Source organism: Seriola dumerili, unplaced genomic scaffold, assembly GCF_002260705.1.
Source record: "Seriola dumerili isolate Sdu_G_001 unplaced genomic scaffold, Sdu_1.0 BDQW01000003.1, whole genome shotgun sequence".
Taxonomy (NCBI): Eukaryota; Metazoa; Chordata; class Actinopteri; order Carangiformes; family Carangidae; genus Seriola; species Seriola dumerili.
Window position 1 is genome coordinate 223,533 of NW_019174258.1, and position 25,347 is coordinate 248,879.

Below are 25,347 nucleotides of genomic sequence, written 5' to 3' on the forward strand. Positions count from 1 at the left end.
AAACTGGAACATTCCGCAACAGGAGGACAACCTTCAGAGGACAGGAAATCAGAACCAGTATTGACCTGTCAACCCCAGCACATCTTCCAAGACTCGACAGCAGGTCTAGTCCAGTCTTCAGCCTACCCTCCGTAGTGTCACAACATGCCTGTAACACCCCGTAGTGACACCATACCACCACAACCTCTTGTCACACCACAGAGCTCCAGTCTAATTACCTCCTGCACGGCTCAATCAATGATGCAAGGCCAACACAATATGGCTGGGCCTGGTGTGAGCAACAGAGTTATTGACCATTACCCTAAAGCATCCCACTGATGGTTTCTGCATGTTTATAATAAAAGCCCCAGACCCCGGTATGGCCACTTGTGTCAGGTCTGTCATGTGCTTCTCCTATATCAAACTCTGGAGTCTTGCTGTGGATTTCTGTGGCTGCAATCAATGTCAATCACCAAAAGTTTTCCTCTTTTTACTCTAATCCTCTTGGCCCCCATAATTCCTGTGAGACACACTGATCCAAAAACAAACTAATTGTATGTTGTCCGCAAAAAGATTTTTGATGAATACTGACATTTTAAAAGCTTTTAATATGTACATGTAAATTGTGATGACAATTATTTAACTCAGGCCATCTCTAACAAGGTAAAATGTACATGAAAATTAACCTACAGTAAGAAGAAGCTAATTACTCACATCATTAACAGTGCTGAAAGCTTGTAATTGTAATTAAAGCTGGGTCTACTCAGTATTTTCGATCAGAGAGTATAAATTTCCCTGTGGTCATTTACTTCAGGCTCACACTTAAAAGGTTCAGAAAACTGAATCATTCATCAAGAAGAAACTGAACTATCCTCTCCTGCACTGGATGGCCTGTTTGGCTGGCTGTAAAATGTAAAAGCAATGGAAACATTAGACATTTAACCGCATTACATCCAAATCAGGTGTTGACAGGCTGGCGAAAAAAAGTCATAACAATATTATGCCTCCCTAAAATGCTCTTGTCCCCTTCTCCTAATGTTTAATTTTCTGGCAATATTGTAATATTGCTATGGGGTTTTCTGAGCTATTGTATTTCATTCTCTTTGGTTTCATATTTCTCACTTCTACACCTAAAATGTGCATTAAGACACCGCTTCCAGGAAAAGGAATAGGAGTTTTTTTTTCCTCCTTTTTGTGAGCCCCACAGCTCGGTGTAATAGAGTTATTAGGTGATTGTAAAAGGCTGTGTGTCTCTGTGTGCTCTCCTTTCTCGCCTCGTTTTAAGCCATCCATGATGTCATGAATAGGTGTTGCTGGATATTGTGGGAGCCCTCCTCCTTCTCCTCCTTTTCCTCTGTGCACAAACATTGCATCAGAACTAAGGTAGAGGGAAACCTGAGAGACAGATTCAGTTATAGATAACACCAAATCCATCATGCAAACTACTCTTAGTCGCAGCAGATGTCTTGAATTAAAAAAAGAGAGTTCTTGCCGCAAATGACTCAAGGCTGCAAAAATCTACAAGAAGACAAGTTTAAAAAAAATGACAGCACCTGACCGAAACTTCAAAGACAGTCTCAGGAGGTAGAAAAAAAAATTCTGGGAGTTTTATAGTTTCCCATAAAAACCACAGGGTTTATATAGGAGTGAACCCGAGACTGCCTGCCCCAGAATCAGCCATAATTCACTATAAACCTGACTGGCCAGGAAGATGGCCTTAACGGGGCCAGAGCTGGCCTGCCCCAGTGCTTGTAGCTCTGTCTACAATGTCAAACGGTTACACCTGTAAACCACAACTTTCACCATCTCTGCACTGGCCATGACCCAAGGCAGTCTGGGGTACTTTAGAGTCAGTGAACAAGGTAAAAGATCAAACCAATGAAGAGTGATCAGTGAGGTGGGTCCCAGGTCATTCAGAGGCAAAATAATACCATAGTGTCTAGAACAGCATAAAGTGACCCATGAAAACAGCAACCCTCTGATCATCACATGCACAGATTTTCTCCAATATGGATTGTCATGGATTCCTTAGGAATTATCCGTGTGAGAGACCACTAGGATAATATCTAATAAACACAGTATGGACACAGTACACTTGCAGTTGGTCTCCTTCCCCCGCCCCTCCATACACATACACACGCATGCGCACGCACACACACACACACACACACACACACACACACACACACACACACACACACACACACACACACACACACACAACAGACTTTGAATGTGAAACATAATAATGCACGAGACAGGGCCTAAGTCTGTTTCCTATGAACCTGCAATGAAGCCCTTAGTTGATAAATCACCTCCAACTGGAGTGCAGGAATTTGGCGGCTTAATGAAAAAGTCATGTTGAGCTGGGAGGAGTTAGTCGGCCTGGCTCTGGGGTTTCTAAGTGCCCTATCAAGGCCCCGACAGGAGGGGAGCTGTGGAGCATAATGGGAGGAAGCTGGCTGGGTCAGTGGCATGGATACAATACCACTGAACTGTCTGGGAATTTGCAGCAGTCACATAAGAGATAGTACAAGCGTGTGACTGCCTAGAATGCAGTGAGGTACTCAACAGGGAGACATGCGGTGCTCACGTGAATTTACTGTGTGTGTGGTCTGATTTAACAGATAAGATCACAAAGGGACATTGATTGTAGGAGCCTTAAAGGTGTATTAAAATGCTTCAGTCATTTTGTAGTTATGTTGAAGTGTTTTACAAGAAAGATGCAAAGAAATCATTTCAGAATCTGCTTAAACAGAGACTGATTAGATGACCGCTGATGATAATTAATTATCTATGTTTTATTGTTTTATATATTTTAAAACAATTACTTCTAACATGATAGAGCACCTTTAATTGGCTTTTTTTGCTTAAAGCCTTGTTTAGTACTATGGTGGTTTTCACAGTTTAAAAATGCAGTCATGGTTTTTCAAGCCTCTCTCTTCGATGGAGCACCTTGTCTCTTTCTGTGGAGGCTGAAGCAGTGCTCTGTGCTTTTTCAGGTAAAGAGGGGCAGGGGCGGTGTGGGCACCACCCCATCCTCTCTCTCACAACTCTACAGTGCACCTTGCTCTCTGAGTGGGCAATACACGCCTGTATCGGTTTCACCACCCACCCAGAGCACTGCATACATCTGCATTTCCATCCACTTAAATGCAAAGTAAAAGTGCACCTTTAACACAAAACAGTGTGGTTGCTGAGAGAGTCCAATTCACACAAGATGGAGGTGGGTATTACTGGAAGGGTGGAAGGGAGACAGAGAGCCAGTAATTCCAAAGAATAGCTCCCAATGGAGCCGTATAATGCAGCATGGACACGCAAAAAACACATACAAAAGTATAGACAAAAAGAATATCAGAAATGTACACACAGATATACACACATATACACACAGACTCACACACACATAGCCACATACCATTATGATCATACCCTAATTTCCACCATTAAATTTGGCAGTGCTGTTAATACAAAATTAATGCATTAAAACAGATGACGATCTGTGAGCTAAATAGCTATCAATTCTAAGAGAGCTGCCAAATTCCCTCTGTGAGAGAGCCAGTGAGTATCTGCCTGGATATTGCTTTGTAATTGTCTCGCTGATTCTCAGCACTAAAAGCTGGTGTGTGTGTGTGTGTGTGTGTGTGTGTGTGTGTGTGTGTGTGTGTGTGTGTGTGTACACACACAGATGTGTTCTTCATGGGAGGTTCACACAGGTTACGAAACTTCCATTCACACCTGAAGCCATGCACTGCAATGGAGCAGACCTGTCTGCTGATGTAGATCAGAAGATAACATCCTCCAAAATCACAGACGTAGGACTCAGGTTTTCTCTATCACCCGGCAAGAAAATGTACAAACTAGCTCCTGGCTTGAGACGTGTTAGAATAAGTCAAGCAGCACCTTTGTTTTTCAGACATAGTGATGTCATGGCAGAAATTATAACGAATGAGGTAACTGTATTTCACTCTGAAGGGAGACAATGAAATGTGCCTGTTGGGCTGAAACACACACTGTGGCCAAAGGGAGAAGAAAACACCTTTGTGTTGTGGCTTAAGTCTCACTGCGTGTCAACTGCTACAGTACACATGTACTGTAGAATATATTCATATATAGTGTATACATATTTCCTGTATTTATTTATTTTTACTATCCTGTTGCATCAAAAAAAGAAAATCTGAAAAGGTAGTTGTCCAATTGCTGCCTAATTCTGAAAGTTATAAATCGGGATTGAGCTAAATTTTAAAACAGATTATTTTAATGATGAGGATTACGTTTGGCATTAGGTTCTGGAGAATAAAAATATTTCAAAGTAATGACCCCTTTCTTCACAGCAGCAGTGTATTTCTACATGTGCAGAGATTTGTTGGGGACTAGATTCTCATAAATCTGCACTCTGGGATTCCCCTGGAATGTAAGCAGGTTATTTAGCAAAGCAAAGCAGAGTGACTGGAGTCAGTGAGTGCTTGCAGTTTGGCCAGTGATTCCCTGTCTGCCAGCAGCACGAACAACAGCTCCAACCACAGAGGCCCCACTGGGTGCCAAGTGTGGTGGCTGCTTTGAATTAGCCACTGCAAGCTGCAACATGCCTAAAACTTAGGTTGTGGCTTAAGGGGACTGTGTATTCCAGGCCCAAACTGTCTACCTACTGCTTCCTAAACCTCATCCCATCCTTATCCTTTCTTCTCCTTTACTGTTCCTAATCCCTGCTACCCCTCCACCCCATTCTGTCCCTCTGTCTCGAAGCCCATAATGTGGTAAGTTGTTTCCTCTATTGCTTTGCTGTAGAAGTGATCCATCGCTACTGGTGAATAAAAACAGGCTGCATATTTGTCTCTGGGAGGGGAGAGAGAAGCAAAACGGACCTCTGTGTAGTAAGGGAGGGCAGCAAGGTAAAGATGGATCACTGTAGGTGTCCTTGGAGAGGATGACTTAACATAGACCCATGAAACAAAGTAGCCTGAGAGCGGTCATGGAGACACTTAAAGACAATACAGCTGCTGGTACTCCACACCCACCACTCTTACTTACTTTAACATTAAATAAAGCAATAATTATTGAATTCCGTTTGAATGAGTAAGATGCTAGAAAGTAAACAATGGGAACATAATTGCAGAGGGAAGGCAATCAATGCAGGCAGTCATTTGGGCCATGTTGATTGTGTAGGCTGCTGTATGTGCTCTGTGTGTGTGTGTGTGTGTGTGTGTGTGTGTGTGTGTGTGTGTGTGTGTGTGTGTGTGCGCGCACATTTGTGTAGCCACTGCAAGTCTAAGGTGAGCTAAGGGGAGTATGTGCTGTGACAACGAGCTGAGTAATACACTCTCCCATACACATGCACAAAACAAGAGCTGGGTAATCCCTCCTTCAATAATGACCCAGGGCTCTAAACAATAGCTCTCAATCAGCTGATCAATGTGTCCACATAATTCATGTGCGAGTCACTGTCTTTGAAAGGGGTGGAGGGGGAGGATAAGCAAGCGGGCGGTAGAGAGATCAATGCCCTGTGTGGTGATAACGAGCCTGGGCCTATATCCACAGGAGCCCCACACTGGCGTCCAGGGTCTCTCTCATTAAGAACATTTGGATAAGCATGACTATACATACATAATGTGCACTTCTAAGCCAGATAAACACATTTCACCCCCTTCTTAATGAGCTCGGTCCTGCTTTTGTGACATACAGCAATGACTCCAAAACAGGCAGGATATGATGTCAATCCCCAAATAAGAAAAAAAAAAAAAACGAGTAAAGCAAATTAACAGCAAGCTGTTGGCCTCCTCTTTCAGTAGCTAATTAACAGCTTAACCTCCTGGTGCTTTTATGAAAGCCATACTGGGAGGAGCTTGCCAAAATTGCAGTACAATAAGTCTGCCTGCAGGAGGCGAGAGCAGGGTGGAGCCATGGGGGTACCCAAACAACTGTTACAGCCACTTGATGACATGTGTACTGGCAAGGTACCATCTGGAAGCTGAATGGGGGCAAATCAGGACCTGCCCTGGCCCTTCTCTCCATTACTCACAGTACTGTGTCAACATAACAACCCTCCATTTTGGACAGTGGTGACAATAATTACTTGTACAGGGCTGGGGAAGAACATTTTTTGATTTTCATTTCAGAAAAAAACAGGAGGCTCAAAGATGTTCAGATTTTGAGTTTGAATACTAATTCACTGCCTGAGTGTTTTACTAACATTTTTATTACAATAATAAGTCATGACATTAGGGAGGAGAGAGAACAGGTTTCGCGGTGTAACAGATCTTTTGGCTGTGATAGTGCTGGTAAGAAAACAAATAATACAAAACAGGAATGTAGTAAAGGCTACAATGAGATTTTAGTAAGAGAGATAGAAAACAAGCAGGTATGTGGAAAGAACACACCAGCTTTCAACCCCCACAGCTAACCAACCTAACTTCTCAGATCTCCAACTCAGTATTCTTCATAAGCAGATGACTGCACCCAGAGGCCACTGATATTGCACTAAAAACCACTCTCTGTCTTCTTGCTGAGACATTGGACAGACACAGAAGACTTCAAATCTGAACCACATCTAGCATGACCCCAGGCTTTCTACTATGGATCGCGTGTTTAAGTATACAGCTTTTTCACATGCTCCCTGTAATGAAGTTAGGCAGACTAAAGACACCTAATGCTATCAATCAAACAGAACCCTCTTCTACAAATTTAGGAAAGGCACCATATCTGGACTCGGCTGTACCATAGGCCATTGATGTGTTAGTAGGGTAAAGGCAGATGCAGCCCTGTAACCACACAGCTGACAGGAGTCTCCAACACCTCACACCCTGTCATTCGTCACTTGTCAGTCATACAATGGCATAGCATGGCCTTGTGGAGCCACTCTGAATATGGGCCACATAAAACCTTGTTAGATGGAGATGAAGGATGAAATGCAGTTTGGCGAGGGCAAGGGGGAATGACCCCTCTAACAGTGAGCGAGACGGTGAGTCGAGGCATAGGGGGTTGTTGGATTAAGATATAGGCAAACACCACTTGTAACAATTAATGCAGTCAGTCAGAATTAAATTCAGAGCAGGAACATTATCCAAACACAATTAGTCCTCGAGAACAAACATCACACTATGCCGTGAATGCAGATTCATCTCCCATATCATTGTGAGGGAGAAGCCATCAGAAGTCAAAAGGACTCCGGAGGTAAAACTTATGTATCTGGCGTGGTTTTCTAAAGTGTCAATGTTGTGATTATGTGTCCCCTTCCTACATTTCTGACTTCTGTGACCCAGAAAAAGCCCTTAAATGTGCCCACGGCAGTAGGGTTGACCAAAAGCCATGCTTACTGAACTGCAGGTCTGCCCACGCTCTTGCTTCTAACCCTATTGTCATTAGTTGATCTCCTGTTCCACCTTTTCGCTGACGTAACGGCAGAGAGGAGACACAGAATACAGTCTCCTCAGGCTTGTATTATCTAGCTTTCACCCCTGGCGTTCTCAGTTTGGTAGTGTAAATATTTCATTACCACATAATTGGTTGCTGCTTCAGGCTACGCAATAAGGCTGTGATAGCTGTAACGCTGTATGTTTTCTGACTATCCTGTATCCTTTTTTATGTAAAATTCATAGAAATGTGTTTTGGGGAGAGGGTGTGGGAGATCTCATAAGGGGAAATGTTTAGTTGTTCATGCACTGCCCTCACACAAGCTCGCTAGAGACACCAGCTAATTAAGAACAGTGATGATGTGCTCAGCCAGTGTCAATATTTAACCCAGTCTTACACAGCTATCTTTATTAGCAGCATTGCACTGACAAAAGGAGCAACATGGCCTTTGAGAGGTCCTCTTCTTAAAATGAAAATTAATGAGTGGGGTTGAGTGGAGGTGAATATACAGAGTAGGTCTATATGTGGAACATGAAGTACCTTGTTGGAGTGGAACTGCTGTTGAGGGTTCTTCAAGCAGTTCATACACCAAACACCCACTAGTTTCACCTGTAAACTCTTCTATACCAGGAAACTAAACAAGCGGCAACTTAATGAGTGAAACCCTGACATTTCACTTTTGGCATAGACTATAAACTAGAAATAAAAAGCTAAACATTGTAAGTGGTATGAACTCCTACTAACTCCTGCTCACATACTTTTGAATAATAATAATAAAAAAATAAAAAAATCAATACACATATCCTCTGAACATTTCTGTTCATTCTTCAATGAGAAGTCTTTAAGTCTTTATTACTTTTTTGAAATAGAACCCTATAACTAAAATGCAGAAAGACACAGCTGTAGTTTCTTTCTCGTGAGGACCAAACTTTGATTTTTTTTCCTCATAAGACCCGTTGTAGCCTTTGACCTATGCCCACAGGGAGATAATGCACTACTGTTGAAAAATGGTGCTCTGTGCAGTGCCTCCCTCCTTCCCATGAGCATTGCCAACTCCATCACTAATACATATAGACCTTGCTAACACTGGTTTCTTTACTCATTAGCCAAAGAAGAAAACATAACTCCACTTTCCATAAAACAGAAACAAAAGTGCTCATTGATCAGTGTAATCAATTTAGGATCAATAACCTAAACCCTCATCATTTCCAGAGCAGCATAATTGCAGCTGAGATATAGTTGTCATCACCAAAAATCAAACACAGACCAGACTAATTGGAGGAGGCCTATTGCTTTGGCCACGCTGGCAAAAAGCCGTACAAAGCCCCAGAAAGACTTGTGATAGCCAGTCATTGGAGCTTCCCAAAATAACTGTTCATGCCATTAGCAAGTGTCATCATGGAGGTCACTGTGCTGGCTGCCCGTTTGGGGACATCTAATACAGGGCATAGCAAACTACCACACAAGAGTGCTTTGTATCCCTTCTCATGTAACTTGTGCACATAAGTTATTAAACCCTAATTTTATAGGACACCTTGTGATTTTAATCTAATGTTTTGAAGGAATGTCCTTATTAGACAATTTGTTGCTGACCTCTGTGTTAAGCAATGGTCAGAAAAAAAGATGTCATTTTCCACTCCAGTAGTTGAGCACTGTAAAGAGGCTTAGAGAGCTGGTAAAGCAAAGAGGCGTGCCTGATATAATAGATATTTCACAGGCTGGCATTGCTGCCAAGCTGCCCTTACTGGCTACACCATATACACAGCTCAATCGTGCAAAAAATCTCAAACTATACTTCAAAGCCTACCACTTTTCTCCTTCCTGTTTATTGATTAGATAGAGCTCTTGTTCAGTAATTGTGCAGTAAATCAAGCATAGTGAGCACTAATCTCAACCCCGGGAGGAAAGTGTTAAAGGTAAAACCTGCTGAAAAGTGCATAATTACGGTGCTGTGTTCAGCCAGGAGAGAGGATATACTCCTCCCTCTCACATTTCTCACTCACTGCCTGCGCAACCAGAGGCAGCAGGGAGAGGGGTTGGCAGAAGAGCAACGGGAAGTGTATACAGTTTCTAACCACCTCTCACTCCCTCCCTTACTCTTTTAATCCTTCTCCCTCTCAGTGCATTCCCAACCAAAGCGCCGGGGGCGCCATGCTTGTAAAGAAACCACAGCCTTTTGAGTGCCTCTTGTATTTACAAACGGAGGCATGTTGGAATCAAAGGCATTACCACATGACATAACACATTAAACAGTTGGCAGATTGAGAATTTATAGACTGAATAGATAGTGAGTGGGGTAAACAGGAATAGTGCCATTGTTGGATCAGTTTAACTAGCTATACTTGGTATGAGAGCCAAACTTACCTAAACCAGAGCACAGGATAGGAGTCAACTGCAGCAGCTCCCTCCTTTCCCTTGCTTTGCCTTCCCTCTTAACACACAGCTCAGACTACACTCCAGGTGGAGACAGCTATCACTTTCCCATCAACTTCCTGTTCCTCTTGTCTCTCCACCCCCCTTTTTCTCTCCGCTCTCTCACTCCCAGCTGCACAACTTGGTTTTCTGTGCCATGTTTGAAGAAATACAAAGCTGTATCTTTTCCCACATCTTTTGAAATACTCAAATCTGCAGTTAAGGGATTTTTTTTCTCCTTATCCCTCTTTCTCTTATCCTCCTCCCCCAACACTTCCCCTTGTTGCTGTTCTGCCTAATCTCACCTCAGTTTTTATTTCACCCTCATCAGCAGGGACCTAAAAATAAATGATAAATGGAATATGATATTTTAAAGTCTTATCTCTTATCTGTTCTTACAGGGGGAAAAATAGGGTAGTTAATCCTGCAGATCCTACTCAAATTGATTAATCAGCACATGCGGACAATCAAATAAATGATTAATATTCCCCAGTCCTGTGGTCGGACAGTTACCCCTGAAACCATCAGTAATAATTCAGTAACCCTTCCCAGACCACAGGCTGCAGCTAGTCAGCCTCACTCAGCATCAGTCCTCTGATGTTCAGCAGGACTTTGAACTCCCTGCACAGAAATTCAGACACACCAGGGGTAAAACAATCTGCAGTCTACTCTCTCTCCAATCCTCCTACAATGCCTGACTACCTGATCAGACTCACCATATACAATGCATATACAGATTTTAGGGAGAAAGACAGCAAGATATAGGATAAAGGAGTGCCTCGCCTGCTGTTAAAGATAGGAGCCTACTCTCATATTACTGGGGGACGCTATATAAACACATCTATATTTTCTAGTTTTCCAGTGACTGTACAGACAGACTATACATACTATTAAAAAAAAGAACTTCCTCAAAGTGTTGCTATATAATAATACAGGCGCCAATTATAAAAATATCCATGCAGCCATGCAGAAAAAGCACATGCATACCTGAAAACCTGAAACCTGTGTTATGTAAGCACTAGGTGAAGTGCCTAAAAAAATAATGCCACTGTGTTCCCACAGCTAGAGAACCAGATGTCTCCAGGCACTCACACACGGACAGACAGACAGACAGAGAGACAGAGAGACAGGCTGTTTAGCAGCAACTCTCCCAGGCCTAACCACACTGAGCACACCCTGTCCTGCTGGTGGACAAAGGAGGGAATCTCCATTGAAAAAGGCCTTCTTTTCTCTCCCATTACCCATGCTATTCTCCCTCCCACAGAGGTCAACGAACAGCCATCTTTGTAGCACTCCTCTGCATCTGCCAGCTATAACTATTATTAATCAGGGAGAGGGCCAGAGGCAGAAGAGAGCACCTCTTGCTCCCCCACATTTGCACCCAGACCCGGAATGAATGGTGTTGGTGGGGGTGGGTGCCGGGGTGGGACGGGAGATATATGTGCGTATGCACATGTATATGACTTGGGAGGGAGGGGGCACAGGGTAAACACTGCTTGTAGGTGTGGAATGTCTGCTCTGCTCCTAGTGGACCTACAGTGCATTAGCTTTGGATCTATGCGCGTGTATGTGTGTGTGTGTGTGTGTGTCTCTGCCATTGCTTGGACACATGAAGTTATGCAAAGCCAGTACTCTACTCTAGAAGACATCATATATACAGTATACACAAACTGTCTCACCCCACCCTAATCCCTCCTTTCTGCCATACAGGAGACTTGGTCTTTGTGTTGCGTCTGACCAGCTGGTTGGCTGAATCAGCATGTGCAGCTGTCTACTGTGACGAACGCTATTCTACCACGACCAGGACACAGTGACTCTTCATTGCATTGCTATGTTTTAATATGGCTGTCTGACATTACTACAGCCATTTAAAATCCATCTAAGAAGCCACTGACCTCAGGGGAGTCCACACAGGCTGAGGGCAGGTTGAGTTTTAGCTATAACACATATTGATGGCCTTTAACTAGTGTTTGAGAACCTTGGAGGGTGTTGCTATAAGAACTGCACTCACAACTGGGGGAAGACCGAGCCCTAAAGTGTGAGTGGCTATTCGGTACTCTTGCCAATATGCCTTGTGATATATTGCTTTGTCTTTAATAGGTATGAGAATGGTGTGTAGGGCAGTGTCGTGAAAAAGCCTCAGTTTTACATAAGCGTTACAGTTCACTTTGATCTCTTCTCTTGCTCCACTGTTTATAAATCAGCCACACAAATATTTATGAGCGGAACGAGGAAAATGGCTGGTCTGGTTTGTATCTCTGCCCCCCACCCCCACCCCCCCCCTCCGGCTGTGTCCACCCCCCGCCCTCCCTGTGGCTGATGTGTGGATGAGGCCACCGCAGACGCAGAGCGAGTGTATAGGCCCCAGGCCACATCCATCATATCTGTTCTGTCTCTGGCTATTGTGTGGCTCCAGAGAAGGCTGACCTAACCAAACCAGGTGGCAGAAAAGACGGCATATTTGCTATGAATAAAAGGATCAAACTATAAAGGAAAGCAACTATTACTCGTCACTGATTTAACTTGTATATGATGACATAAAATAGTTGAACTAGCACAATGTGAGTGCATTTTGTGTACACAATCAGGAACAAGCCCATACACGTCAATGCAAGTTGTTGTGTGTGGTTGTGTGTGGTGTGCGTGCAGACACATGCATTCATGCCCCTGACTAATGCATCACTAGTTCATCAGTAACAAAGCTTGATAAATTAAAACAGCCATGTTCAATACTTATTGCCTCTGCCTCACTTTTAGCTCACCTATCTGTTTCTGCCTACAACACACACAATGGGACAGGCCCAGAGCTTCTGGATCCATATGCTTTAATTGCTCCCCCCAGTCCTGACCTCTGATCCAGATCACTCTGATATACAGCATCTCTATTAAATTGGGATGTAGGTAAATATTCTTCTAATGACCCTGTGTTTTAGCGACACCACTGAAAATGGAGGGGAAAAAAAAAATCAATCTTCTTTTTTCCTTTTTGCCCTTCACTGACTCTATTAGTTGCCTTTTTATCTGAGGGCTGACTCCAAAAATGTGGAGGGAGACTGAGCAGAATGGAATGTCTACTCTCATTTTGACAGGGCAATGGACTTTACTGAGATGCATTTCGGTATTGAGGAGATTACCTATGCTCGGAAGGAAATATCTTTTGAACAGCATCTTGACTGTCCTTCAAGTAACACATTGGGTTTACTGAGCCAATATATAGAAAAAGGAAGACAACCTTTATCTAAACTGAACAGAATGTTGATCCTGCAATCTAGACTCGAGATAATTTAAAAGATAACGTGGTTCAAGTGGGAAAGAGACAAACTCGACCAAATGTTACCCATCACGTAGTGCGCGCGCACAAAAAGATGTGGTGTATGCAAGGCGCTGTCCATGTGTTATGTGTCTGTGCGTGTGTGTGCACTGTACAGTAAAAACTGATGAACTGTATGTGTGTGTCTGTGGCCGGGATGGGTGGGTGGGTGGGAGGGGTGGGGGTAGTGGTGGACTGGCTTGTCGATCGATGCAGTGATTGGCAGTTAATGGCTTTTCCTGTTCTGCCTTGGTAACCCCGACCTGATGGCTGTTGCTTCTGATCAGAGATGGCAGATGGTGTTTGATTTTCGTATATAAACCCCTGACTTTGTGGAGATGGCTTCATCATGTTTAATGATTTAAAAGTTAAGTTGAATACTGAGGATACTCCAGTGCTGGATCTCTCATTTAGAAAACCCTAACCTCCCTTCCAGATGCAATGACTGATCTCTCTTAACTACAAGCCCGACTCATGGTTACTATTCTGCTATAAGTTCCTCAAGCCTTTAGTAAAAAGGCTATCACAATGAAATTCACAGCACATATGTTTTTCTCTATTTCATGTCATCCACAGGTCATATGACCCCTCAAAGAATCAAGTCCCCACAGATCAAAGATATAATCCTCAAAAGACCTATCACCAAATTGTTCCGTTCTTTTCACCCAACCATTCAGTAATGACAGCACAGACTAGAAACTGAGCCAAGGGAAAAGGAGAAAAAGTTGTAAATGGAAGAAAATTGAATGATAAGCTCTATTTTATGTGTAAGAGAAGATGGAAAGAAATCAGACTACAAACAGCAGGTCCTGAAATCTCTGATTTTTCAGAGTAATTTCATATTTCAACTGCTTAAATCTGTGGTTCAAGTCTATTTCACATCTCATAACTCCAGAAATTTTGACATCTAATCTCCTAATAAAAGGAGCTGATTACAAAACAAAACTAGGAGGCAAAACTATCTGAATTGTCTAAGAAGAATAAAAATTTAAATACACTAAGGATTAAATATATTAGAAAAGAGTAATTGAATTCAAAGATGCAGTATGGACAGTCATCTCCAAAGCTGATGTTGTACTGTTAACATTGTCTGTAAGTCATCTGTGTAATAAGGTTTGCCGAAACACAGGAAGGTGTGTGTGAACAGTGGTGAGCACAAAAGTAGTTTATTTGTGTGTGTGTGTGTGTGTGTGTGTGTGTGTGTGTGTGTGTGTGTTTGATGATGATAATAATGATGATGATGCTGTGTGTGTGTATGTGTGAGAGAGAGAAAGAGCGCAAGAGAGAGAGAGATTTAGGTCACAATGGGACTCACAACTGCAAAATGAATACACCCTCACTCCTGAAACATCAACAAATAATAAAATACTTTGCTTTACAGAACTTATTAAGATGCTCCCACCCCCCAACACCCCCCCCTCTCCCTCACTCCTTTCGGCATGCAAATTAATACATTGATCATTTGAATAATAATTTGCATTCCAGATCTCACAATTTCATGTTCAAACTTTAACAGCTCCCAGAGTTCTCATTTAAACAGTAGCTGCACAGACAGTCCTTATGGTTCAAATTATTTCAACATGACTATTCCAACCTAACAAGCATAAATTAAGGAAATTCCTATCTAGTGACAGAGATAGGCCATCTGAAGGAAGGATCCAAGTTTGAATTATTCAGCAGTCCTTAATTTTAGGGCTAGTGTTGATTGAATGTGGTGTTATATAAAAAAGGAGTGTGTGGGGCTGGCAAGGAAGGCAGTGAAGGATGACAGTATGTGATCTGGGAGTGAGCCTCAGAGTTCAGTGGCTATGGAGACTTCCTCTGCTATCTGAGTCTCTGAAGAGATCTCAAAGGGAAGAGTCGTCAGTAAATCAACATGAAATTGAAAAGGACTTTATAAAACACAAATGTGTGAAACTTCTTATACTGAACAAAAGCCTGCACTTCATTCCCTTGCTTTCACCAGCTTTGGCTAATAAAAGAAAAGTGTCAGACATGGTGACCCCGAGGTTTGCCACATAAATGAAGCAGGGTGAGGCGAAGGTGAGCAAGGAACCGAGATGATATGATGGGGCTGGGCTTCAAGGCTTGGTAGTTAAACTTTTTTTTTCCAGCCCCCAACACTACTCTTTCTATTCTGGGCATCAGTTTGTCAAGAAGGAATGTGAAGGCCATAAAGTATCGGTGCCCTTGAGAAGCTGAAGAGCATTCCTGTCCCCAACTCTTAAAGCTGTCTCCCTCTCTTTCAGTCACTATCACTTTCTCCAGCTCACTCCCCCTCTCTCTTATTTCAGCAGTACATTTATAAAGGAGAACACAGGTGTAGAAGACGGCACCCATGGGGATGATAACATTTGGGAACATTCCTGGGGTTAAAAAAGAACTTTTTTTCCTGATATTCTTCATCTGAGGAACTATGTAATTGCCATGGTTCCAAGACTTTGCCTTTGTCCCCTTTGTGCCTCCACCCCACACTCCCAATCACTACCTCTTACATCACTACCTTGTAATTTTCATATAACAATTTAAACAAGGGATTCTATTCTCTGCTACTTTTTTCATTTTCATCTTTCCATTTTATCCATCTTTTGTATTAAGAATAAATGCCATGATGAGAAAACAAGGTGCAAAATGATCTTTTCCAGAGCCCCCAATAAAAACCACATGACACCCTGGGCTGCACTGCTTAATTACAAAAGGATGAAATCTTTTCTTCTACATCTGGAGAAAACATTGTCTGCATAGCACTGATAGATTTACAGCTCCCAGTTCTAACCCTCGACTCCAGCACACAGCAATTAGGCAAAACATGGATGAACAACCAGCGCCATGAAGTTCAGGAAGGGATGGCTATTTTCTCTCGGCACTACAGAAAAGGCCTCTGAGGCCGCACTGTTTCAAACAAATATTCTACTTAGAAAAAGGTCCTCAGGAAAGTGGCGGATAGTTAATTTTTATTCAAGCCTTGATTGTGGTTACAGAGAGGTGAGGCGGACTTTTCATGGCACAGCCTACTTTATGTCAGATTTCATGCAACATAAACCATTCAAAATAGACCGCTTTGGGGAGCACATGCTTGCAGGCATCAGCATCTATCTGACCCATAACTAACAACAAACAGCCAATGAAATCAAGGCAAAAACTTGCCGAAGTTCAGCAATCCAACAGTAATCGATGCACCACAAAATGGATAGAGCTTAAGGGCAGATTTGTTAAAACAAAGAAAACCTAAGTGAAAGAAAACTGTCCATGCTCTGCGCACTTAGGAGCAATTTAAATGGCCGCAGAACTGTAAAACAAAGCCAACAGGTTGTATAGTTACATAATATACATGTTTTTAAAAAAAAAAAAAAAACTGAATGTATGCCACGTGTATAAAATTACTTAACAGTACTTATAATATTGCATTTAGCTACTCAAACATCCTTTTGGATATACAAGTGGGACATTACATGGCTATGGGAATGAAACAACAGCCAGGGCCACATATCCATCATTCTTTGAAATTTATCTGTCCCATGACTCTACTCTATAGGCCAAACCCAAACAAAATAGAGGTCCCCGTATGCTCATCCTGGTACCGAAGACCTCCTCCCTTCTCCTCATCTGTCTCTTCACCCTACCTTGCTTTCATGTACAGCTCCACTGAACACAGACCTTAGAGCGGAGTAGTTTTGTGGCCCTGACCACTCGGGGGCCATTAATCTGGTGGCTAAGCCTCTGATGTATTGATGGCACAGAGCCGGTAAGCCTGCCTGCCTCACTCTCTCCATCCCTTCAGCTTAGGAGCTACATAGATTCACAGGAGCCTCCATCTGCCCTCATCAAAGCAGCATTTACCTGCCAACTGCCACTGTTAGTCTTAGAGGTGAGGTGGCTATAGGTCGCCAGATGTATTGACCATTTGCACAAAAAGAACTGTGAGATCTTTCATTCAAGCCATGATAGCAACAGCATGTTTGTATGCACTCAAATTACATCAATTAAATCCAAGTATATGAACAGTTCAATCTGGTTTCTGTCAGTGTTTTCAACCACATGCAGCAGCTTTCATCTAACTACAAGAAACAGACACACGATTATATTTAGGTGCTCTGTAGAGCAGTAAATTCCCCAAAATTAGCTGAAGTAAAGGTATTAGCGTCAGTGCAACTATATCAATGTTTCTTGTGAGCGTGTAGGAAACCACACATAACTCCAGATATTGACTTGACCATCAAACAACATATGTAACCTTCCTTATTTGGGATGTCTGGTTATGGCAAAACATGAAAATGCCTTTATCAATCACTTCAATGTGGGTATTCATAGTAATTGAGTTATTTGTCTGCAGTCAGCATACATGGCAACTAATTTTACTACAGTTTGATTACCAAATGCATAATAGGTTTATAGGAAACTGTAGTGGCCGCTGATCACATGGAACCAAGGGGCTTTTTGAAGACAAGGCAAAAAGGATACTATCTCTGGCATCTTTGCAGTGGGGGGATTGTGGGGGCGGCAAAAAGACAGGACCATGACTGATATGTCTGTAATATCATCTTTACAAGATAGAAGCAGGCAGAGCCAGAGTATAACACAGATTAGATACAGAGACCCTCCGGTTGGTGCAGGAGGAAGTTGCTTAAAGATGTAATTGTTCTCTCAATAATGCCCCCATCTCCTACAATCACTTAAAAGGGAAGAACTTTGTTTTACCGTTTACCGTCATAATTTAAAAATTTAAAGACAAATTTGAGCCTGGAAAGCTTTATGTGTCTTTTTTTATGGCAGTTAGATCTGTTGATTTAATAAGAGAATCAGTGTGTAGGCAATAACAGTTAACAGTACTTTGCTCTTAAGTGAGGAGGGGGGAACATCTAACAGGCTGGAGATGAAGAGGAAGTAGAGAGAGTGGGATGGGGGATGCAGACACAGGATTTAGCTCCGGAGAATGTTTAGTTTTCCAGCATGGTTGGATTAAAGATATTTAACCTTAAGCAGATCCCCATTCTAGACCACCCACTGGTTCACTATCAATACCAGTTTGTTTTGTGGGTAGAGTATTTGTTATGTTTATTAATCTTGTGGAGACACTGAAGAGGGGTGAAAAGGTAGGAGAAGGGAGAAAAGAGCAACATAGACAGAAGACTGTGACAGTAATGTTTAAGAAACTGCTTCTTGTCTGTAAAAAGGGGGAAATCTAGTGGGAGGTACAAACTGTATATCTATACCATACATCACTCCCTATGACGCCAAAACCACCCGCTGTACACAAGGTGCAACTTATCTCTGTCTTGAACTGTGATGAACCCCAGCCACAAAAAACTCACATAACCTTGCTTCCCATTCCTTTCCTTCCTCAAACACCAATCTGCCTTTTCTGCTGATCAGGCTGGAGATAACAGGATCAGCAGCTTCCTTGCACATTAGCAGGAGTGAGCTCTGCTGTTCTTGTCCAAATATGAAAAAAAAAAAAATCAAATCAAAACAAACAATCATTAACACAATGACCAATGATTTCAAACCAGCTGACACATCTCAATCCTTTCTCTAATCATCATGTGGCTCTGTGTGATGGAACACAGACAATGCTTCTCTATGTCCACCACAGACACGGGATGAAGAACCTGGGCTGTAAAGCACTGGGTCCTTTTAACTCTGGCAACTGTGGTAAACAGCCATTGAAAGAGAGCTATTGGAAGAGAGCAGCCTCCCCTATCTTAGCAGCTCTCTGTTCCCCTTTTTGCTTTCTTTCACTGTCATTTCCCAGCAACACCCACCGTAGAGCAGTTGCACATACAATCAGCAGCAGCAGCAGCAGCAGCAGCAGCCAGCAGCAGCAGCAGCAGCAGCAGCAGCAGCAGCAGCAGCTGTGCCACGGGTCAAAGCCCGACCTTTTCCCTGGCCTTCTCAAAGGGTGGGAGCGTTAAGAGTTGTGAAATTCTTACACACTGCCAAACACTAAGCCCTAACAGCCCCCCTTATTTGCCTGACAGCCCCTCTCTCCAATCCACCCTGATTTTCTGTTGTATGCCACACCTTCCTTGTTCCACCCACCACTCAGAGTAACGGAGATCTGTTTGAGGTATGACACTGGACTGCAACTGCCTGCAGGAAACTTCTCACACAAAGAGGATAACTGGGACTAGGATCGTGACTGTGTTGACTGAGGGGTTGGGACCCATACAGAATTTAAATACTTCCATAGTGTGATGTTCATTACTTGCACAGAATCATATTATAAGATGCTCTCTATGAGGAATTAAAATAATACATTTCATGAGCCCTATGTTGTCATTTTCTGGTAGTCTAGATTACAAGATTGCTCTGAATGTGTGTGTTGGTGTGTGGGTGTGTGTGTGTCTTTCTCTCTCTCTCTGTGTGTGCATTCACACGCTTGTGCATGTGAAAGGGGAGAATGGGCTGTCTCCCAGGATGTGCAGCGAGCGCTTTATTAGAGCGGTAGTACCAGTAAATCAGAGCTCAGCTCTTCCTGGAACTGCTGCAACCTTTCCCACTGAGCACTATTACTGAACAATCATAGGCTAGCCATGATAATTAGCAGAGTATCTATCCTTCCAACCCTCCTGTCGCCCCCCATCGCCTCTCTCCTGTCTGTCTCTCCATCCTTCTACCCCTCCTCTTCTTAGAAATGTCTGGTGGGTGAGTGGGCAAGGCCAGGCGCCCGCTAGACTTCTTTTTGCCAAAGGACATCTTACATTACTTGCTGTAATATTTGTCTTGACATTGGCTAGAGTGACAATTTGGCTCATTCATCTACCCACACATCTGGGGCATCCCAGAAAAGTTCAGGAGCTCAGGAGGGGAATTAAACATGGACATGCAGACCCTGCCTGAAGAACCAAAGGCAACAAGATTCTATAATAATCCTGTTTAGGTGCAAAATCTGAAAAACTAATCTGGGATGCCTAAATCAGCCTCACTTTCAACCAGTGAGGTCTTGGCCTAGTCGAAGTCAGAAGGACTGAACTCCTGCATGAGTCCAAAATACACTCTTGCTTTAATTGATTGCAAAACTGCAATTTTTTTTCTCAAACTGGAATACAAACAACCTATTTGTGGTTGTACTCCAACTACTTACAATTGTATAGTCCAAGAGGATTGGAGTCAATCCTGGTAGTTATGATCATTAATGGGAAGAGGTCATCACGGCTTGCATTCCTGAGTCTGAAACGCCAGTGCTTCTGCTGAGTAGGATCATTAGTGAAACACCTTAATGTCTTTTCATGTAACCACTAATCCCTTCATTTACATTACAGCCTCTTTTTCCTCTATTATGTTTCATTGCGATTATTTGCTCTCTGCAGAGTGTGGACATTTTCTTTCCTCAGCATTCACTGAGTCTTTTGGATTGCACTGAAGGGTAAAATAAGAGCAGTAACTCCGTCCAAGATGCAGATGTATTGTGTTCGTTAATGGGCTCCACTTAACACTGTGTTAGTGCAGTTAAAAGTGCAGAGCATGTGATCAAAGCCACTGCTCTCATAGGTATAGAGCAGACAGTGGATGTCACTGTGTGTGTAAGGCGGAGCGAATGAGAGATAGGTGAAAAGTTTGCACAGCTATGTGTGTGCTCAATAGAGCGGGACCAGGACAGAGGGAGGGGTGACAGGACTTTCTTGGTTAAAGATTCCCCATCTGATAGTGACGGCACTTTCTCCCTTTCTTTCCATGGCCAAGCGGCATCTGGAGTGGATTTTGTGCTAGCAGACACCGAGGAACATGATTACATTCGGCTAACTGCGCTCTAAACTGATTATGCATGTGCCAAGCTAATGGACTACATTTGCAAGAGGAAAAATAACATCCAATCAATCTCAATTACCGCCAATTGCACCGGCCCCTGAGACAAGGAAGGTAGCCAGCTAACCCCCCCCATGCTCCTCCCCTTTCCCCCAACCCTTGACTGGAAGCTGAGGCCTGTGGCTGGGCCTGGTTAGGCCCCACCCATTCTGTCTGCCCAGAGCAGCCAAGGCCTGAGAGCTGGATTAGTTCCACTCATCTCACCTCCACACTAGCACATAGCTAAGCTCAGAGGCCTACTGTTGGTAGGGCTATCATATTCACGTATTATGTACGTGAATGGATGGGTGACCATCATGCTATCGTCAGAGCAGCTAAAAACCCTATGTTCCATGGGAAAAAGAGATGGTAAAAGTTAGCTTCAGAGGGCAGGGGTGTGTTGGCAGAACACACAGTGCTTAGAAGGGGTAACTCTCAACTGAGCACACGGGAAGACAGCATCACCCCCCACTGTGTGGTGGTCCATGCGGTCAGGATGACTTGCTGGATCTTTCTGTGGTCTTTTGGAACATTCCAATACATGGGGTGGTGGGGGTGATATTTTTAGAAAGCCCTAATATGGGCCGCATACCACAGACTCTCAAATTATCCCATCCAGCTTAGCCCTCAGTTTAAACCTTCCTTTTTAATTCCAGTAATTACAGGCTCCAATTTATATGGAGCTGTGCACACAAAGGGCCTGTTTAATGCAAACCAGTTTGATTTGGGTGAAGTGTCCCAAGCATCTCCCACATCTTACAGCCTGTTTATGCTGACTTGATGATTTATTTTCTCCCCAAAAAGGTTAAAAATGGTGCTATTTGCATCAGATTTCTTTGGGGAGGAATAAATGAATGGTGATTTTCCTTTTTCGTCCTTGCATAATATACTAAGTTGGGTTTACAGGCTTGTGGGCCACTGTAGGTTTCTGCCTGTCAGTATCTCCACCAGGGCCGTAAATCCAGCACAGTACGAAGACTGTGACATTGTCAAGTGGGGGGGCCAGTGCTGCCAAGAGGCCTCACAACCATGTACTTGTTGTCCACTAATCACATTTGTGAGTCATAAAATATTGTAATAATTCTAGACAACTCGCAAACATCTCTGGTGTTGAGTAGTGTCTGGGATGAGGAGAGCTTATGAGGACCGCAGTGTTCTTGGGTTGAGAGTGCAGGTAATTTCTGGACAAATGCACACGCTCTTACTCAGAAGATCAATTGGTTTTAAGAAATATGGAGCCATCTTAAGAGGCTTAAGTCATAAAAAATGATCATGCCTGGATGTGTTGTACATATTTAATCCCCCACAGCCTGAGCAGCAGTATGACATATGTCTCTTCTTTCTTAAAAACTTGAGCGGAAAAAGAGACAGAGGAGAAAAAATATGTTTCTTTTTTGCCTTTTGGGCTCACAGCAAAGTGGAAAGCACACAGATAATGTAATATAAACTGTACCTTATCTTTTGAGACAAAACAAGTCTCTCCCCTCAAAGGTGTGAGGAAAGGAGAGGGAGTATGCCAGTGCCTGTCTATTTTGGTCTAATGTGAGACTGTCATTGGAATGTGGGCCAGTAAGTCCAGCAGCTAAGGCCAAGAGAGGATGACCATGGGCTGGGAAAACACAAAGATATCTTGCTTTGCATTTTTGCTGTCTCACAAATGACTCAACACATCCACAGGTTATGTTGCATATCTGAATTTCAATGTATGTATAAATAAATGAAAATGTTTTTTGGTCTATGTTGTCCCTGGTGCAAACCAGACTGACAAGCCAAACTGCATATTCTACCCTGAACACCTCCTGTGTGTCCTGGCCCTCTTTAAAAGCTGCACTTGGAGCATCACACCTTCTCTTTTAACAAAACACTGACAATTGATTTCTTCCCTGCTGTTATTTCAGTACAAATGCTTTGTGGACATGAAACATGTCTGCCATGCCAGTGGATCTAAGGAGCCATTAATAATACTGGATGATTTTCAATAGACAGCCACATTAGTTTTTAATGTGATTAAAAATGCCATGCTTTCAGCAGCACATTTTTCACATGCGTCTGAAAAACTCCTCTCTAAAAGAAGTCATACTATGACATACCAAGACTCCAATACACAAGAGTCAAGCAATAAAATTGTTCAATTTGTTTTGCCTGTTTACTTTTTAAGAGTAAAAGACTAATTGAGTGAACTTATAAATAAAGGCAACATCTACTAGGAGAGAGTTCACATTGCAGTATTATATATTAGATTCTGTTGGTCTGCATGTAGTGTAGGCTTATAGGGGAGCACATGTTGCCAGTGTTTGTATGTGTTTTGTTGTGCGTTGTATGTTTGTGTGCATGCGTGCGTGCGCAGCTATGCCAGTTTGGGTTAAGCGCAGAGTGGTCTTAGCCGCAGACACACAGGATAGGTACCTAAGTGGAATCAGGCCTGTTAGATTTATGGCCATTTGTTCTGAGAGTGTTCATCCATTGGCTATTATGGAATGATTAGAGGAGAAGGTGAAGCTCCAAGTCCAGCAAAAATCAATACGGCTGTCGAGAACGATTCAGCCTTTCCCGCTCCAAGGAGTATTAGCACCAAACCTCTGTCTCCTCACACTTCTTCATTCGTCTCCAAGTGATTCACCCCTAGGCCTACAAACCAGCTTCACCTGCCATGTTCTTCTCATGGCAGCAATGTGGCCCCCTTTTCTATATGTCTCATTCATGCGTTGGGAGAGCAGCCAGTATACTGGTGTGGACAGCACTAGAGCATTTACAGCGCAGGGAGATGATTAAGGACACATTATGCCATTTGTGTAAAACTCAAATTTCAGTTGGATCATACTATAAATACTCCTAAATATGGCACAAACATACAGTACTACTCCTCATGGTCATATTATAATACCTCACATTGTGTGATAATATAGACAGTATTAACATATTGCAGGGTGGCTTTTGTGTGACATGAAAAAGTCTAATATGATATAAATGTCTCTGCTACTGACATCCTACCTATGTGCATGCCCTGCCCCCCCCCACTTATGTATATATTCAGTAATTGTATGAAAATTGTGACGCAATGTCAGGACAAGGTTGAGTGGTGAGTGTGATAAAGGAGCTTGAGGATCACTAACCTTGTAGAGTTTGAGGCTAGCCTCGTGGCGGGAATTGACAGTGTGCATTCTCAGCTTCTCCAGGCTGTTAGTGTAGTAGTCGCAGGCATTGCACTTCAGGTGCACTGGATTGCCTATGGCCACACACTTCAGGCGCCATTCATTGCCTTTGCCCCCTTCTTTAATGTGGGCCACAAGCTGGTACTTTTGCACGTGCTTGTCTGTCTTGCAGTGCAGCTGGAAGTTGGCCTTGAGCTGAGTGGTGTAGTGGCACAACTTGCACTGGTGAGAGTCACCCACAACAGCACGCCATTCCTCCTCCGGGAGGCTGCGTTCAGCTCCCATATGCATGCCAAGCACATCCAGGTTGTCAGTTGTGAAGCGGTTGCACACAGCGCACTGAAAGAGCTTGAGGGAGGGGTCGCTGGTTTGTGATAGACTTTCTCCCAGGGTCATCAGTTCCTCAGACACCAACTGCCCACCGCCCAGCCGCACGTCCATTGGAATCTCCCCACCTACTGGAACGTGCAGGGAACACAAAGACAGACAAAGAGAAAGAGGAAAGGGGTAAGGAAAGGTATTTAGAAGGTTGCATACATTCAGTACTTTTGTCATTTACTTCAGGACATGCATATTTTATCATTTTGAGCTAATCAGCGTAGTTTTTCTGTTTCTTTTTTGTTTTTTTTCAAAATGAATGCATTAATTTTGTGACACTGTCATTATAATATCTCAAAAGTAAGGCTTTTAAACTGAAAAACCAACTCTGTCCGTATGATATTGCATGGAGGATAATGTACATGTATGTATTTATGGGCCTACAGCTGCCCTGGCTTTGAGTTGGGAAAGAAGAAAGTCTGGACTTTTCCACAGGGACCAAAACCTCTCACTGCCAGAGAATGAACATATACGTCGCCCTGTTTGGGCTGGTGCACGTTCATGGCCTGTCTGTAAATCAACTCCAGAGGCCATGAGCTCTACAGAAAAAACAAGTTATTTTATCATTACTGAAGAACTAAGGCGTTCCCAAGCACACATTACTGTAAATCAAATCCATCGCCCTTGTTCACTGAATATAAAAAAATTCCACTTCTCTGCTTGGATTCTTCTGCGTCTTTCTCTCCAGATTGCCTCTAAATCAATATGGACACCTACCAGATTAATTCTGCTTGGTACTGAGTCTAAATGCTGGAGAAGGGGGTGGGGTGGGGGGGGGGGCACAGAAAGCACATATCCTATGACACCAACCACAGAACTGATGTCCATACAGTCTGGGAAGGCTGACTTTAAAAATGAATGCTAAAAAAAAATGAGGTAAGAGCAGCCGGAGTTTTTGCCTTTGCTTGCTGATCTTTAATCTTTCACTGCCCAGACTGAGCATGCAGGCTTGACCCCGCCTGGCTTTACACTAAATTAATT

At 43.1% G+C, this 25,347-nt stretch overlaps 1 protein-coding gene across 1 annotated transcript in view; it reads right to left on the reverse strand.

Moving 5' to 3' along the window:
- Window positions 1-25,347, reverse strand: part of zfhx3 (zinc finger homeobox 3) — a 135,834-nt gene that overhangs the window by 57,912 nt on the left and 52,575 nt on the right. Inside the window, exon 4 of the mRNA XM_022743576.1 lies at window positions 23,950-24,446. Within this exon, the coding sequence (XP_022599297.1) occupies window positions 23,950-24,446 (497 nt within the window). The remainder of the gene's footprint in view (window positions 1-23,949; window positions 24,447-25,347) is intronic.